The sequence below is a fragment of the Hoplias malabaricus genome, chromosome 4 (assembly GCF_029633855.1).
Source record: "Hoplias malabaricus isolate fHopMal1 chromosome 4, fHopMal1.hap1, whole genome shotgun sequence".
NCBI lineage: Eukaryota > Metazoa > Chordata > Actinopteri > Characiformes > Erythrinidae > Hoplias > Hoplias malabaricus.
Window position 1 is genome coordinate 38,908,285 of NC_089803.1, and position 19,013 is coordinate 38,927,297.

At 37.9% G+C, this 19,013-nt stretch overlaps 1 protein-coding gene across 1 annotated transcript; it reads left to right on the top strand.

The window, feature by feature from the left end:
* crabp1a (cellular retinoic acid binding protein 1a) lies at nucleotides 1-16,842 on the top strand. Its single transcript, XM_066669431.1, has 4 exons — nucleotides 1-210; nucleotides 2,533-2,711; nucleotides 12,897-13,010; nucleotides 16,496-16,842. Exons 1-4 carry the CDS (start codon nucleotides 138-140, stop codon nucleotides 16,544-16,546), a joined length of 417 nt encoding a protein of 138 aa, XP_066525528.1. The 5' UTR covers nucleotides 1-137; the 3' UTR covers nucleotides 16,547-16,842.
* The last annotated feature ends 2,171 nt before the right edge of the window (nucleotides 16,843-19,013 follow it).

Below are 19,013 nucleotides of genomic sequence, written 5' to 3' on the forward strand. Positions count from 1 at the left end.
GACAGCGAGGGAGAGAAAAGCAGGGAGGGGAGGAATAGAGGGTGAGTGAAGAAAGAAGAGAAGCCGAAGAGCAGAACAGGGAAACAGAGAACATAGAGAGTGCTGCAGGTTCTCCTGGTCTAACCCTGTCTGAGAAAATGCACCCCAACTTTGCTGGCACATGGAAGATGAAGAGCAGTGAGAATTTTGATGAACTACTCAAAGCTCTGGGTAAGACCACTTCTTTTCTTTTCCTGCAGACTTTCATATTTGTCTCTTTTCTCGTGCTCTCTGCTTTTCCTAAGACATCTTAGGAAATACATTTGCTAGATAACAATCACTATCTAATGACTTAATCTGCTCATATGTTCGTTTGTGTTTATAGGAAATCATAAAATAGAAGTTCATGTTTCTTTATTGATACTCAGTGTGGTGTGTGAGGAGCTAACACTTAGACTTCAGTCAGGACAGACAATCTATTGTACAGTAAAAGATCAGGCAGCATGTAGTAGAACATTAAAGTAGAGCAGGTTGGAGCACAGGGAGCTCTCTGAGGTGGAATTCTCTGGTGTGTCTTGGTTTTTGTGTGCGTTTTATAATCTGCATCCCTTTATGTCTGTGAGATGTGTGAAACGTAGCCTTAGAGACCCCGCAGGATAATCTCCACAAACTGGGTCAGTTACATTATGAAGTTCCTGCCACGGATAGATTAGGACACAATAAAAGGATGCACTGTTTTAGATATGTAATAGTAAAGCATGGCTATGTTAGTAGAATTGTTTTAAACAAGCTGTGTCTAAACCTCAGTGATTGTACTTCAGAAACAGACTCACCCGCAAGAACTGTTCAGCTCCTTAAATGTTTGCTGTACTAGGAACAACTGAATTGAAACTGTGGTGTGACAGAAAGGAAACATGTTTGCCCCTGGTTCTTCAAGAGTGCATACCAAACCAGATTGAATTACTCCTCACAATCAAATCTGATCGAGATTGGACTCAGGATGTTTACATTCTGGGAGCAGATAAGTGAGAGCAATATCCTGCTTCATTCTTTAGTATGCAAACAATGACTGAGTGCATTAATTGTTGGTAAATGTTCACTGTCATGTGCGAAAATCAATGAAGAGATGAGACCAGGGCTTCAGCGCTGCTGCCTGAAAGTGAAGCACATGTAGCTAAGTAAAAAAAGGAAAGACGTGGAGGTACCACTTCTTTTTTTACTCCTGTTATATCATCAGGTATCTTAAAGCCTTTTCCTCTCCTCTCTTCCTAAAAGTGGGGCAAAGGGATAGGAGGATAATTATGTATGGTGTAGGTGGTCTGTATTAAATATTAAAGTTCTTTATTTAAAATACTACAGCATGGATCCCAAGCAACGACCTGCAAATGTAGATGCTAAGATCAGAGTTTTTGAAGTGACTAAAAATAATCCTCTGTATCCACAAACACTGTACTGCGGTCCCTCTTTGTTGTGCTGTCATAGAGAACATGAATTAACCACAACTGGCCATAGAAATCACTCACCCACTGTGTCTGAAGTCTTCTGTAAAAAGAGAGACACGTCAACAACTTCATCAACATGGACAAGTGCAACACGCATACAGCACTGCAGTCTTATCTGTCATCAGCTCATGTGTTGGAGCCATGAGGTTTGGCACCATGGTTTGTTGCCTGTCTGATCTGACCTGTGATCAGATTTTTTTCAAGTTTACTTATTGTAATCAGGGTTATATTGGTTTAGACCTGATCTGTCCAAATTTTGCTCTAAAGGTCTTTAGTCTAGCGTAGGTCAGTGTTTTCTCTTAATTTGGTGATTTTTCACCTATGCAGTTGTTTACCAAGTTTGGTAGGAATTGTAAGCAGGGAAAACATCAAACTGTGGTTAACTCTGATCCTCCAGACCCAGAACTTGAGACCCCAGGATTAGACAATGCAGTCACTAAGATGAAATAGAACGGAACTGAAAGAAAATGCATGATGTCCTTCAATGGAAAAACCTGTAGTTGACCTTCCCTTGGGACTATAGGCTCCCTGTATTGACAGACATAACATGCTTATGCCATTCTGTCTGAATGCCACTCACATCCTTACTAGTTTCTTTTCCGCCTTTAAAATCTCTAGCTCTGATCCAGCCCAGTGACACAGAGATTGTGTTGCTTGGTGAGAAAAACAAGTCAAATGTCTAAATCCACAGTTTCAGCATTCCTTAAATTGCTCCTGAGTGACACTGTAATCACAGTCGCTGTCTGGCATTGGTGATGTGAAGAGAAATTCTTCCCACTGGGCTCTGTTTATGCAGACAGAAAATTGAATTATATTACCTGTGAGGGTTAAGATAACGTAACTTGTGAAAACCGATCTGCGGCCACATAATAATAAGTGCTCATGAGTTTTGCAACACTGTATTTTCATTCCAGGGAGTAGTCTCAGATATTGTGTAGGGGTCTGGGATTTTGTGTTTGGGGTTCATGCTCTCAGATGCCTGAGGGCAGGGTGGGGCAGCTGTCTGGACGGCAGAGCTGCTCGTTATGACCCCCATGCTGTGCTCCCTCAGGCGTGAACGCCATGCTCCGGAAGGTGGCTGGGGCAGCTGCCGCCAAACCCCATGTGGAGATCCGGCAGGACAGAGAGCAGTTCTACATCAAGACCTCCACCACTGTGCGCACCACGGAGATCAACTTCCACATCGGAGAAGAGTTTGACGAGGAGACTGTGGATGGCAGGAAGTGTAAGGTACAAAATTCAGGACAGGTGACTCACAACTGACCTCAGATCAGGAGCAAAAAGAGAAATTAGGATCTTATATGCGTTTCAGACCTTACAGAAGCTAATAGTGTAATTTATTGGGATTTTCATTACATTTCTGCACAATTAAAATGTTAAAGTAATTCAGAAAAGTTTGAAAACGTCCATTTTATGGAAACGTATCTGGTCAGAATTGTGTAGTTTTGATGACTGACACAAGACGTCAGTTAAGTTTTGTGTCCAACAAAACTGAATGGTTATGAATAGGTTTCCTGATGAATGAGACATTGTTGTCCTCAATTACTGGTTTTTCTATAGCGTTGAAATTAGGAGCTGGCCAATAACATATTTTTATTTATCATTTGATTATTGTGGAAAGGTGCATATATGCTAATGTGAGGTAAAACCGTCCTCAATGAAAACTTTACACAATGCTTTTTGAACTGATATTTTACATTAACACAATTGCAAAATAAATAATGGGTTACTGATTGTTGTGTATAGAAAAGTGATAAATTTGTAGTGATAAAATTGATAAAACTTTTTAAAAATACCTGAATTAAAGAAGTCCTGAATTAAAAATCACTACCCTACATCATGAAATCTTCTGTGCAGAAATCTAGTCAATCTATAAAAAAGAAAACTTCAGCCTAATTTATAAACAGAGCTGATATGAGCATACACTTACATAAATAGAACTTTCTTATTTGTCAACATTTTCTGTAAATCAGTGAAGCAAAATAAGGAAGAAACAAAACCAAAAAAAAAAATTGATAATAAGTTCTGATACTGGAGGACACAGTGGGAAACACTTTTCATGGACTGCATAATGTTCCTCTTATTAAAATATTTACAATGTTACTGTGAACTCAGTGTGATAAAAATAATTTGTAATGAAGGGTTTAAAACCTTATTTTCTGTGTAAACTAAGCACCAGACATGATTGTGCAAAGAGTTCACAATGTAGACACTGAGTATGTACTGTCACAGAGCCAAGGCATGACATTTTTTGGGCCACATACAGTAAATGGCTTAAAGTTTGTGAACATATATTCAATGCATTTCTTGTGAAATTAATGGATAGGTCGTTGGACCCCCTTTTTTGCACAAATTTTTTCTTTGGTGCGGGCTTTAGAACATATGTTAAAACATGTAAGGATTGTTTGAGAGTATTAATTCAATATTAAAATCCATGCACAAATACAAACTTCAAAAATGTATGAACAGGAGCAAAGATAAACTAAACAAGCCTGGTTTATCCAGACCACCATTAGCCACATAGTCTTTGTCACAGGTTCTTCTGTTATTTCAGAAACAGGAAAGCTCAAAATAAAAAAAATAATAAAAGCACTTGTTATTGGACGGTCTGGAGAAGCGTTGGTGCTTCATATCAATGTCTTTGTTTACAATAATAACAGTCTATAAAAATACACAGTGTGTGTATGATCATGGAACAGTGAGAGTGTGTGTATGATCGTGGAAAGCCTGTTATTTTCTGTTCAAACAAAGCTAAAAAACTGAAGCACTGTGTTGAGATGACATTAAAGCAACTCTTTTACCAGAAAGCAACAAGATAACAAGTTTTTGAACATTTCTTAAACCAAGCATCTTAACATTTTATTAACCAAGTAATCTACACTTAATAAAGGAGCAGGGCACCGCTGGAACTAGATATTTATTATTGACTTACATTTCTGTAATGGTCTGACTGATAAAACTGTGCTGTAACAAATTCACAGCCTCATTTACTTTGAGTAACACCTCGTTGTGGTGTTCTGACTTCAATAATCCATAGATTTAACCCATTTTCATGTAAAGTTAAACAAAAAGCTGTGCAGATGTAAATTAATCATCAGAAAGTCAATAACGGTGAGATTTGTCCCTGTATTCGTGTTGTTATAGGGACAGACAAGATAACTTTCTGTTTGTTAAATATAAAGTAGAAAATGCTGGGTCACAGAAACATTCTCCTCTGTGTAGTGGCGTAACCTTAAGTTCTCTCTGTGAAATATGTTTGAATTAACAGTTCCTACTCACGTGTGCGCGATTCAACATTAGCTGTCAGTCAATCAGTCAGTAAGCAAAAATGCCTCTTCTATACCGCCCAGTAGGCGGTCCAGCAAAAATAAGAGAAAATATATATTCATTGTCTGTAACTGCTTATCCAGTTCAGGGACGCGGAAGATAAAATATAGTAAAATAAAATAAAAACTAACTCACACTATTACACATTCAGCAGTTTGGTAAATTTGTTTACAGTGACTACTTTTGCCCTGTTGGATATTTTTTTAATTGAGATTACACAATGTATTTGTTCACAACTGAATGTATGTGGTTGCACCTTAAAATAGCTGAAGTCTTCTGAATTATAAAGGGTGTTTAAAAAGACATTTAGTGTATCTCTCCAAATCTGGTGTCATGATTAAAATATAAAAATACTACTAAAAACCATATTTACAAAAGCATTGTCATTTGTACCTGTTTGTAAATTGTGGACATATTGCTTCATCATAATCCTTAGTTATGGTACTTTCACTAAGGGAACTCTCATCATTGGTTGTTTCACTACATACATTCAAAGTCTGTTATTTTCCCAAAGAAGAGCTCAAAAACAGTAGAATTTCTGCTGACTGAAGTGTATGATGTGATATTAGTTATTTTCAAACATGAGCAAAAATGACAGGGAAGTTAAGACCTTAGCGACATGAGGGCCATGGCAACTGCCTCTCACTGCTTCGTTCAAAAACAGCTTTGCATGCAAGATGAGGATCAGACAAATATGATATGAACACAGTAACGTTGTTTTTTGGTTGATAAAAAACCAAGAATTCTTCGCCATAAATCATGTGATGAAAAGCTCAGATAATAAAACATGGCCTCCAGTATACAGACATAAAAAGCCAGAAGCAAACATCACTGGGTCAGAATATTAATGTGGCAATTAATGTGTTTATTACTCCAGTCATAACAACCTTCATCATGAATGATGTATGAAAAATTTCTCTAATTAGGCAATCATTTAGTTTGGCCTGCCTCTTCTGTTCATTTTCCGATTAACGTGAAATAAGGCTTAAGTCTTAACTATTAAAGTGTTCTTATTCAAGTAAATGGAGCTTGTTTTATGTCTTACACTGAAGCAGTATATTCACACCAGACAACATTATCACCACATCACCGCAGTGTCGCCATATGAAATGAAAAAAAAACCCATCTGTATACGATTACATAAAGTGGAAGGCTTCATTAAAAGAGCTCACATATTATCCCTCTTAGCATATTCCAACAAAATCTCTTATTAAATACATAGCATTTTATACAATCATAAGCAGCCATGAAATGGTCAGATTTAGTGTCAGTGATCTCAAGAAAAGTATCTAATCCAAAACATGACATCATTATTCAGACAAAGTATAAACCTAAAGCTCAGACACTTCAGAAGACCCTGCCAAAGCAGAACTATATTACTCTGACATTTATAGATTCCCTTAGACGTCTGAGTCTAGCTTTTCTCAGACAGAAAGGGATGAACTAGAAAGAAATGTGTGTGTGTGTGGTTGTATGTGTGTGTGTTGGCAGGTGGGGGGGTACCCCAAGAGAAGCTTACAGAGAACTGCTATGCAATGGTGTGCAGTCATGTAGAGCTGAGTTATATAACAACAATGTTCAAAGAAAAATACAATAAAATAAAATAAACATGTACATTAAATCTGAAAATCATGAGCACAATTTTTGTCAGAAATTAAAGTCAGAATTATGAAGAAGCTGAAGCTGTGTTGATGTAATATTTGTGGTGGGAATTTCTAGGTACCACATGTGTTGACAAGGTTCAGTATGCCAAAGGGGTGATTAAAAAAAAAAAAAAACAACACAGGCAGTTGTAATTTTATGAACATTTTAGGTAAATTTTATACCTTCAAAATGAAGTAAAAACAGCAGAAGAATTGGATTTTTTTTTCATAGAATGATTAGTTTCAAAATTACTTTGTTAACTATTTGTAGAGCCAGGGCTGAGTACAAACCCCACACTTTTTCCCAGCACACTTCATATCAGAGAGTTAGTGAATGGTTAGCTGAATTTTACAAAAAGTGTATTGAATTTGTATACAGATACTTTTACTGATTAAATATTTTACTTTTTAAATTACACACATAAACATGTATGCTAATAGCATCCACTGCTGGAAAATGTAAGCTGTTACACATGCTCTACTTGAGTAAACATGTCTATTTTAAAGCCACGCTCACCCTTAAAGATGACGTTCATGATTGTAATCAAACATTTTTTTTTATAAATTAGTAAACGAGTAAAAAAACAATATGGCTTGGTCAGTCATACTAGGCTTCTTCTCTTTCTCTCTCATGATATAAAAACAGCAAAGCTTCAAACTTTGAAAATTATAAAACAAGTGGAGGATATTGCTTTGTTCCTGCTTCATAGGTGGGCGATACTGAATTTGGGAGCACCAACTGCATTAAAGCAAACAAACCAGAAATGGGGCAGCACGTTGGTGCAGTCACACAGCTCCAGGGACCTGGAGGTTGTGGGTTTGAGTCCCACTCCAGGTGACTGTCTATGAGAAGTTTGGTGTGTTCTTTTTTCCAGGGCTCCGGTTTCCTCCCACAGTCCAAAAACACACATTGGTAGGTGGATTGGCGACTTAAAAAGAGTCCGTTAGTGTGTGTGTGTGTTGCCCTGTGAAGGACTGGCGCCCCCTACAGGGTGTATTCCTGGTTATTCTCATTTAATGATTGTTAAACAAAGAAGCCTTCTTATGTTGAGAATGTTTTCATATGGTTTTGGGCTTTTTACTTAGTTCTCATCTGAGATCAACTCCAAGCTTATGACATATATTTTATAAATTTTATATTTTTTTTTCATTTTATTTCTGTCAAAGCACATAGGGCGTACGTTTAAATGTAGTTTTTTTTTCTTATACAAACAGAGAGGTGGCAGAGGAAAGATGGACAGAATAATAATGCTTTAGAAAAGGACACACTGCTCAGAAAGAGAAAGAAACTTGACCTGATTTTTTTGTTTAGTGAAGTCGACTGTCTGTGTTCTGCCTTTAGAGAGTTAGCAAAGAGTCTTTCCTTTTCTACCTGGACTATGTTAGAGCCATTATCTATCTGTCAGGGTATGTACCCAGAGAGGTAAATGTGTACAAGTGCCCCTCTATGTGCAATTCAAGATGGTTCTGATTATACGTCTATTGCACTCTACCAACCCAAGTGGCTCAGGTATCTCTCTTCTTTAGTCAGTCTTTACTATGATGTGGTTTATTAGGTAATGGAAAATTTTATTTAAATACTTGATCCTAATGTGCAAGAGTTTTACATAAATAAATACACTGATGTGTCAAACCAATACCACTATTTTCAAAATTAACAGAAATATGCTAATATTTTATGTTATGTGGAATTCATGAAAAAAGAGTGTGTGTGTGTATATATATATATATATATATATATATACATACACACAAATAATTGAATTGTCATAGTTGTATTTGGTGAGTCAAATAATTTACTAATAATGATAAACATATTATTGAGAATAGAATGAGAGTGAGAATATAATGATACTTTCTGCCTTTAGCAAGGAGTCAGCTAGCCAAGACTGGCACTGGGTTAAAAGAACTACTTAATCTAGAGATTTGAGGGTGTAATCTCTCTGAGGGGCAAAAGCAGACATACAGAGTAGAAGCTGTGTGTGTTTGTGTGTGTGCGTTTATGTGTGGCAAAGGGGACAACCATGATAATGTTATTGAGTGTGTGTATAAATGAGCAGAATGGTCGTTGATAATGATACTGTATTCCCTCAAGCTAGAGTCTGAATAATGAGATGCAGTTGCACGTGCACACACACACACACACACACACACACACGCACACAGGGACACAGAGACAGAAGTAGGCCGGCAGCTGTGTCTGATGCTAATGTTGTTTCACAATGGCACTGCCATGCTGGCAGGAGCTGCTGGATGCAGCACCTTTGAATAAAAACGCAACACCCAGTTGCCCATCAGTGCCTGTGTTTCCAGTCTGATCACCTCTGAGACTAAGGCTAGTTTCAGCCAGCTTCAGCAACACTAAACATCATCCGTCTGTGCCATTAAATTTGTGTAGATTTGTGTGAGGAAAAGGCAATATGAAATCATGAATTACACATATTATTGCATTTTACATATTATTTGTATCTGAAGGAATATTATATGTTACAAAAAGTTGTGAAAGTAGGCTATAACAAACTAAATGTTCAATATGTAAGTCTGAATGTCTGAAAATTGTTTTTGTTCAACTTTTATTTTTAGGAGTGCTTGATCAGAAGACTGTTAGATTTGGCACTCATCAAAAAAATACAATCAACCTAATTAGTGTAAATGTCCTTTTTAATTCCATTTTTATTCAAAACAAAATGGATGCCAGAAACACATTTTTTGGCCATAGAACAGTTGCACAGTTCTACAGCTGCAATAAGAATATTCCTGCCTTCCTTCTGCATTAACCAGATAATAAAAAAAGAGATATATTGCTTATTGCCACCTACAAAATATGTCATTATAAAGAGCAGAAGAGGGTCTGGTAAATCCTATTTGAAACCACATTTCAGTATTCAGGATTTCCACAAACCCTAATTTCTATTGGTAAAAGTACAATTGGTTCAGTTTTGGAGGCAGCTGCAGCTCTATTGTCTTTGCTGGCAGAAAACTGTAGGACTGAGGTTGGAAGACTTTGACAAATGAAGCCGTTTGCCTGGCTGGTTGCTATAGAGACAGACTTTCGAAGAGTTCACCTGCAACAGTGCAGGAGGGTGAGGGCAAAATGAATTTCTCGAAGCAGAATATCTTTGACAAAGAGTGAGAGAGCCTCATAAACACTTAAAACTAACCCTGATTATCACTGCTGTGCTGAATAATAATCTAGGGTTACCATGCACTGTTTACCCCAAAATTATAACAACAGCTCTCAGAGAACTTGGAGCTCCCTCACACCAGATGACTGTAAGTTTACATTCAGATGTTGGATAAACGGATCTGTGCATATGAAATGCCATTCACAGTGGCATTTCATATACAGATCAATTAATCCAACATCTGAATGTAAAATTATAACCTTCCAAGAGAAGCAGAAGCTGTTACAGAATATAAAAGAGACAAGCGCATGTCTTGGACAACCTCATTCATTTCCCAGTCGAAATGGTCACATACATTCACATATTTAAACTACAGCAGCATTTAGCTTCACTCATTTATGTTGAAATCATAAAGAATAGGTCTTTTTAAATGAAACACAGTACATGGGAACCAGTGAGAACAGAACTCATTTTCAGTCTTAATAACAAAGTTACAAATGAATTACAGGTATTTCTGAGTCCTAAACAAGGAGAATAAATAAAATTTTATAAAAATGTGGGAAATAATTCCTTTAATACCAGTAATTTCAAATGTAGTGTTGATGATGGGGGAAGCTATGGCCTAAAGGTTAGAGAAGTGGGCTTAGGTAGTGCTGGGTAATTAATTACATTCAAAATTTCAAATCAGTGTAATCATGCCTGTATCAATCATGCTTTCTTTCTTTTATTCTCATAATGTTCCCACATGTACTGCCCCCTTAAAGGTTTCACGATTTTAATAAAAATACACTTTTAATAAAATTCTGATGTTTCCTCACCATTTTTTTAGCTCTTCTATCTGTTTGGGTGCGAGAAATGGTGTAATGTGTTTACGAAGTTCCAGTGCCAGTAAGCCATTAAAAATAAAACAAAGGGGCTTGGTCCGACATGCTAGTCTTTCTCTCTCTGCCCATGACAGTGAAAAGACTGTTAGAGAGCCCTCCAAGCATTGAAAATGGAATGATATTAGGATATTGCATTGGAAGCATCATGGAGCAGAACTTAAACACTGAGGAAAACTCAACTTGTAACAAAGAAAAATGCTGTCTGTCATTTGGACATCTTTTGACTTTAGTGAAGACGACACTGAATATAAGCAAGTCAAATGTAAACAGTGACACACACACACAAAGTTGCTATCACATTAGCAAATATAAATATAAAAAAAATATAGACAATTTCAGCAACATTAGAAAAAAATGTCCCAGCTTTAATACTTCAGATTGCTTACAGTGCAGGCCTTGTCAGAGAACTAGGCATAAAACAAAAACAAAATAACTGTTAACTAACTGTAATCGAGGTTAAATGTTCATTTAATTACAATATTTCTTTACAGTAATATCACCCAGCACTGACTTGGTCTGGAAAAATGCGGGCAAGAGGAGTGAATGAACAAAGCTTTCTCTACCCTCAGGATCCACAGCTAAGGTGTCCTTGAGTGCTTAACTTCTAAATATTCCCTGGATGGCTGCTCTAGTTATGTATATATTTGCATTCAAAGCCCCTAATCACAAGTTTATGTGTGTTGATGGGGTCTAAAACATACCACGCATATCATTGCTGTTTTGCCTGTTTTATATTGATGATCTCTCACATCTGTTGCATGTGTAGTACATGCCTTCAGCAAGAGAAAGCCAAAGAAAAATAGGAAATAAATGAGACCTAGCATGTAATGCAGATAAGATGTCTGTGATTTTTCCCAGGACATTAAAAAAAAAAAAATAATGCATTTTGCGAATATAGTATTTTAGTAGAATATTTGGCCACCTCATTCCTTACATAGGAGCCAGTCTTGAGGCATTGAGAGAAGAGAGGACTGAACTCATTAAGTTGAAGCACTCCCCACAGATCGGCTTGTATTACCATAATGAGCTGAAGACACAAGACCTTTCTCTGCTTTGTGGGCAGGACAGGACAGGAGAGTTATGCTTCAAAGACAAAGCTAGCAGATGTTCCGGTCAATTAACTCTTTAAGTATTGTACAGACACTTTAACGGTAAAACCAAATGACCAGGGAGGGAAGCAGGGTGGGAGTGGGAGAGAGAGAGAGAGAGAGAGAGAGAGAGAGAGAGAGAAATAAAAGCCTGTATTCTGTTCCTCACTTCTGTGTTGGATCTTCTCTCTCCGGCCCTGCGGGCTCCCCTGATCTCCAGGCACCTTTGATATGGTGATTAACATTACCGTCTCATACTGCAGCTGTCTGAAACCATGTCTTCTGGGTCTCACTTCAAACAGTAACTGACAAAGTCTAAAGCCAGAGTCATGCTTTGTTCAAAGAGCTGAAGTGAAAAGGGCTGCAGCATGATTCATAGAAGTGTACAAGTACAAGTTTAAGTCACAGCTGAAGAGGCCAAGATACCTGCTGCTTAGACTAACTGAATGAGCTTTGTTGTGGACTTGGAGTGAGAGCAAGCGACAGCTGAGCGGGAGATTTCAATAAAACTATAGAGCTTTTAATTGAATATCTATTTGCTTTCACAAAGCTGCAGTTTTCAGTAATGGATTTAGCCGATCACTCTACTGTTTTCTAAGGTAGATTCAGCTCATTCCCTTAGTCAGTATTACTGATTCAGTTATGGGGCCCGGATACAGCCTGGATTTGGGGGGTTTGCTTGGTGGCCTGAGAACATGAAGAAGTGTAGGCCTCCAAGACAGAGTTTAATTTTAAAAGGATTTAGCATAAAGCTGCATAACTAAGTTGAGGTTTACTGCTCAGTTTCTAAGAGGCTTGAGAGAAGACATGGATGGGACATGTATTTTTTATTATTCGGGGGAGATTTTGTTTTAGCTAAGGCTGAAAATATTCTGAGCAATATTGTGACAGCAAATTAATTTAGGAGTATTTTCTATAAAATCAGACCTGTTGGTTTTGTAGAGAGACTAGTAAACACATATTCACTTTAAAATGTAGGCTACAATACTGCTAATTATTTGTGGGTATGAGGTCACAACACTTGAACATTTGGTTGATATTGATTTTATATTACTATAAAATGTAATGTGGTGGATCATATGCACAGTATCTTACAAGCATGTTTTGCTTGGCATAGTTTCACAGACAGGGTAGGTGGACTGTTAATGAAGTTAACATCTGAGGTTCGATCACTGACTCTGATGCTAGTCTTAGACCAGCCACAGATACACCCAACCATCACTCACACTCTGTATTACATTAATGACTCCCCAGCTTTGGCCATAGTATAAACTGCTGAAGCTCCATTTAGAGAATGTGTGTGTGTGAGAGTGAGATGACGTCTCCGTATGTTCTACTTCTTCTACAGAGTTTGGCCACTTGGGAGACAGACAATAAGATCTACTGCAAGCAGACACTGGTGGATGGAGATGGGCCCAAAACATACTGGTCCAGGGAGTTGAAGGGCGATGAACTCATACTGGTGAGAGTTATCAGATTTTTATACAAATAGAATTTAGAACTGTACAAAGTGCAGGTAATAATCCACCTCACACAAGAAGTTTTGAAGCTAGGTACTAACAAATAAAACAAAGAAAAAATGAATAATATTTTCAACATTTATTTCTCACATAGAACCTAAAGTTTTTAAGTCCATTAACATCTGACAAGTGCAAAATTATCTTTTCATTTTACTGAGGCTCTTGGTCATTGTGGAATAGCTGCACTTTGTATTACATGTAAAAATAAGTTTTAAAGCTTTTCTTTTTCATGTGTATTTAACATATCATCATCATCTTCTTCTTCTTCTTCGCTGCTCAATACATTTCAGGGTCGCGGTTATCTAACCTATAAAATATAAAAAATGTAAACATTTACCCGCTTTTTAATAAAATGACAAAAGAGTGGGAGAATGTTGAATTAGTTATATATTACACAAAAATGCTTATTTAAAAAATGTATTTTTACAAGTAACATTGTCCACTATGCAGTGCAGTGCTTTTATTGTTGTCCAGCCCTTATTGTTAGAGCAGCACTTTTCTTTGAATCAGAATATTTTCTGAATGTCAGAATCTACACAAGCAAGTCTTTCTGAGGACACATACTAAGTGATAAATGTCTGATGATATAGTTGTGCAGTTGGTACAGTGCTAACTGAATGGCAAAACTCCCAGTTCTTGTTGGCAACATTAGCCTTGTAGTTAAAATGTAAAGCTAAATCTAAAACATTGCTCATCAACCAAACTTTGTTGATCACACTCTCCATGCTCAAGAGTTCCAAGACAACGTTCCTCTCAGTGACACCATCATCGATTAGTTGACTGTAATTGAATTATAGAACTTAAGAGAAGCTGAAGAATTTGCTGTGAACTTCCCAAAGTGAAAAGCCATGAACCAAGCCCAGTGCAATCCACAAGTTCCCAGAGCCAGGCAGTGGGCCAGATAACACATTCAGAGCCTACCCACAATGCTGTGAGAATTGTGGGGGTGCAATTCCTTAACAACCTTTTTATGAACCTCCGCAAGCACCCCACAAATAAACAATACTCCCTATTCAGCCATTGTAACATTGGCCAAAGATAATGGTAGAGGAAAAAGCACAATGCGGATGGAGCACCAAAGTTGAGCAGTGCACTTTAATGACCTGCCACATGGGAGATGTGCTAAGAAACCTGTTTAAAGGCTCATCTATCAAGTATTCTAGTAAAGGAAGATTTATTTCCCCACCTCAGCTAACTCAAATTCATCTTATGATCCAAGAGAGTTCCTTTATTGCAGGAAAGGTTTAAGCAATTTAACTGCCACTTAAAACAGATTCATGGTGATTCTCATTTCTTAAGCACACTTCATTTAGTTTATGACTAGGATATGAGAGAGAGAGAGAAATAGAACAAAATCTTTTTGACCCTTTTTTGACTCTGACCCCTTTCTGGACCCAATGCTAATGGATTGGATCGATTGGAAGACAGAATAGCCGAGCTCTCTGAATGACCTGTTGTGGAGAGGCAGCTTTTCTCACTTCAGCCTCTTGTGACACATATGCACTTGTACACACAAATGGGCATAGGCACCAGGGCACTGATACACGTTTCCTCTACTGTTTATCCTTTTTATAAACATGCCTCTGTTTCAAAGTACTCAACTTAAAATACACCAGCAATCATAATTACAACCGGGGAAATTGCAGTGCTAAACTAAACTCAGCTCACTCTTTAAACAAACAAGAACATTTTATTTTTCTGCAGAGAAAACATGGATAGGCAATTGATTTATTTCTGTAAATTCTTGCTGCATGTCCAGTCCACCAGACAGAGGTGGGACATTTAATGGGCAACATAAACTTCTTACCCAGAAACCTGTAGAACTGCTATATCTCACTGGGAGTCCATAAATGCTGAATTAGATTTGTGTCTGTGGGCTGAAGGTGGCTATGGCAGTTCATGTCCACGTCTAAACCAGACTGCTCTCTGGAATGCACCTAAGAGTCCAATCCAAACGTGAGACTGACCCGGACCACTCAGGTCATTCTCATTAATTCTGGAACGTTTCTTAAATGTTTCTGAACAAACCGCACAGCTTAGATATAAATCAGCGCTAGAGAGAGAATTATGGAGAAAAGCAGTCAAGCAGCCTCAGTGTGATTGTCTTTGGCGTTTCATGACGAATCTAGGGCACATTTCCATAAGACATGCATGCTTCATTAAGTCTCCCTAAAGTAAAAATAGGGGGGGGAAAGACAATGTACCTTTATCTGTGTGTCTGATCCTTTTAAAACCCCAAATTGGAGCATGGTAGGCTTTAATTGCTTAAAGCTTTAGTCTCCAAGGAACTTTGTCTGCATGTGTGTGAAAGCGTATAACAACGTATTCATTTTCTGTCTTGGTATCATGCAGCCGAGTGGTTGGTGCAAAATTGTTGACGTCTGAGTGGGCACTCTCCCAAAAAATGTGTCATGTTTGATAGTAATGAGTGGGAATGAGTTTCAAGAACTTATTTAATCAAGTTAGAGGCTATACCCTAAATCACTGAATCCTTATTCTAAGCCTGTTGTGCCCCTGCTCTGAACATTATAGCATTCTTCTACTTCAACTCAGAAAGAGCTGGTTTACCAGCTATTAAAGCAGGTATATCAGAGTAGGCAAAATTAAGGAAGCGTTGATTTGCTCACATGTCATCAACAATGTTCATGACAATACCCAATATTTCCATGGACATCCAGTGGTGCTGGAAAGACTGTCAATCCTTTAGAATTTGTTATATATTTGAATAATTATGACCTAAAACATCATCAGAACATTGTGATACTCCAACCACCATGTTTCACAGAAGGAATATTATTCTTAAGGTTGAATACAGGGTTTTCTTTTTTCCAGACATAACATTTAGCATTTAAAGCAAAAATAATTATTTTGGTCTCCTCTGTGCACAAAGCATTTTTACAATATATTTCTAGCTTGTCCACATGATCTTTGGCAAGCTGCAGTCAGAGCACCCACTCACAGCTGTTTGTCATCCCTGTGATTGAAAATACCAGGCTCTAATTTCACTTTAAACTGCTAATCCTAAAGTTTCAGATACTTTTGCAACTCGACATTGGATTTTGCATGTAATATTGCATTTTTCTATAGTTAATTAAATGACAACTATAATGTGATTAACTGGGTTCTTTTTATGTTTATGTGAAAATCTGATTAAATTTACGTCATATTTATGAAGAAATATAGAACGTTTTAAAGGGTTAATAAAATTCCAAGTAAAATTTTATGTTTTAAAATGGACCATACGCCATGTACAATTCAATAACAGTTGCAGTAGTGCATCCCATTTCATCTTATGTTCCGTTTAGATAACATCAAAGTGTAAAAAGCATTTGGTATATACATACCCAAAAAGTTTAACCTGAAACAAGCAGCTAAGGGCATGTTGGTGGAGTTTTAACTGTGCAGTAATCTCTTACCTCTCACTCAGATATTTGGAGCAGATGACGTGGTGTGTACGCGGATCTACATGCGTGAATGATGCTGCCCAAATCCAGACACTGTGGCATCAGAAGGTCATAAAGCAACTCATACTTAAACCCCACCTCTCTCCAAAAACCCAGAGCCAGTCAACATTCATCTCCTTCAGTGTAATGTGGGATATAAGCAGCCACTCAACTTCAACATCTATTATCTGATCATTCATGCATGTCCAGTTCTGCTGTAGCTGTAGTTCTGTGCAGAACCTCCATGTAGACGTGCATCCTTCACCCATCATTTACTTTCTTAGACATCTATTTTATTGGTATTGCACTCAAAAATGCAGGAATAAAAAAATGGAACAAAAAGTCTGAATTGTGTGCTTTTTGGACACTGCTTCTCAATAATAGCATTACAATGCACTGATGCACAGCCCTGTGTAAAATCAGAGATAGCACTTCCATGTACTTCCAGGGAAAAATATTCTTTTGTTTAATCCAAACACTTTTCTTTTTCTCATTAAGGTTTTCCTCACAGTTATGTATCCCTTCAGACTCTTTGTGTTGAAGGGAAGCATAAACAGATACCCCTGTGGATTTGTTCAAATATGAAGAGAAGGTAGAGCTTGAGTTTCCTCTGTTTCTCAGAGATAAAAGCTTTAGGTGCTGTTTATCTGATGGAAAAGTTTTGGTGGTCCATTTTCCTACATTTTTAGTAGCGATATTAAACATTTGTAGTTCTGTTGTATTTTCCTTCGACTTTACTTTTGTAAACCTAAATTGTAAAGACTGTCATTGGAAATTAAGTAAACGTGTATCTTCTGACATTTGCACAGTACAAGAGACCTGAAAATGTCGTCTCTGCATTGATTACAGAACGCAGAAAATGATTCTAATTCATCAAACCAACATTCTGAAGCTATTTTCAAAAGCAAAATGATCAGGAATTGCTTCTGAGTTTGTTCCACTAGTGTTTAAATTCTTCCTTCAGTCCCAGATGAGAGTCTAAGAGCATAGTTGGCCTCACTAGCTATGATACTAACCCTGTCCCATCACACAGCACAATGCTAGCAAATGTGGGCATCATAGCCTGTGTGATTGTGTAACAGAATTGGGCAGTTTGTTTTCTTCACCAAGCAAGTTCAGCTGTCCAATGTTGTTGTTATGGGCAGCTTGCAAAGAAGAGGTGGCTGGCTTCACATCTCACAGGATACATGTCCTAGCTTTCACCCTACCAGCTGGGGTTGTGTAACTGCCAATTAATAAATTCATGAATTTTCTGTAATAACTTCATCCTGTTCAGGGTTGTGGTTGGTTTAGAGCCTACCCGGATTCATTAGGTAGGAACACACTGTGGACAGGGTGTCAGTCCATCGCAGGGCATCACACACTCACTGTCACTGAAAACAATACAAATAAATAATAATTAAATTAAAAATCTGAGATTTGAGAAACATACATAAATACATACTTTAATACACAAAGAACAGTAATCAAAGTGTTGTCAGATTTTACTGCCCTATTGCAAAACCAGCTCTTTAGTTTCTGTCATATTTTAGGACTGATATGTGAGGGTCATATTTAGCAGCCTCATTGAGCTTTCAGCGCCTGCTGGACTTAGCCTGCCTGTGCTGACCTTAAATGTGTCAACAGTGCTCTGCTGAAGAGAGAGTCTCTCTGGCTCTGATGGCATTTCTCAGGCTTTTCCGGATTCTCCCGTGCACCACTGCAGCGATTAGTCATAGTCTCCGCCACGTCGCAGACAATCCGGCCGCTGATCCTCCAAGCAATGGGATTAGAGTGGAGTGGGAGAGGAAGATAAGTGATGGACTGGGAGTGAGACAGTGTCGTTTCTTTACTCATTCTGGCCCATACAGGCTCTAAAACTGGCACTGATGTGATTAGATTCAGGGCTGCCGTCACGGTTAGCGAAACCTATTATCAGCAACGTCTCCCCTCGCTCTGTGTGGACAGTGGATCACTCAACCCTTTAGAAACATTTGAGAGATTGAATTCCATACGAGAGCACGACCACAAATGAGACAGCATGTGCAGGCACAGAGGGACGCTCCGAGCAGAGTCAGTGAGTTCAAGTAGAATGGCCACCTAACACTGAGTGGCCTGAACAAAGAGGGGTCGTGGTACAGCTCAGGCCTACGAGGTTTACCACTCACTCCAACATACAATAACATTACACACTGCCGATCAACAATTACTGCTGAACACTGGAAGGAAATAAGCATTTTTTCCAAACACTTTTCCTACCCCAGTCCTCAGAGGAATGTCACCACGGGGAATGGCCAGTTACGTCAACCCATTCAAGACCAGGAACCAGTCTCTAAATGCCACAGGAAAGCTGCAAAAACAAAATTGAAATCACTGATAAAATCTGACAAAAATGCATTAAAAATATATAATAATGCAATAAAAGATGTTTTTCCATGCTATAATTCTAGGTTGACCTTCAAACAAATATATTGGATTGGTGGTTTATTGAAAGATTAGACTCTTTTCACCATAAACAGATGC

What these genes read in the sequence shown, in the direction of transcription:
- crabp1a (XM_066669431.1), top strand. Translation starts at nt 138, where the DNA reads ATGCACCCCAACTTTGCTGGCACATGGAAGATGAAGAGCAGTGAGAAT. An exon ending in TGAACTACTCAAAGCTCTGG is followed by an intron (nt 211 to 2,532) that starts GTAAGACCACTT and finishes GTGCTCCCTCAG; the next exon opens with GCGTGAACGCCATGCTCCGG. An exon ending in AGGGCGATGAACTCATACTG is followed by an intron (nt 13,011 to 16,495) that starts GTGAGAGTTATC and finishes CCTCTCACTCAG; the next exon opens with ATATTTGGAGCAGATGACGT.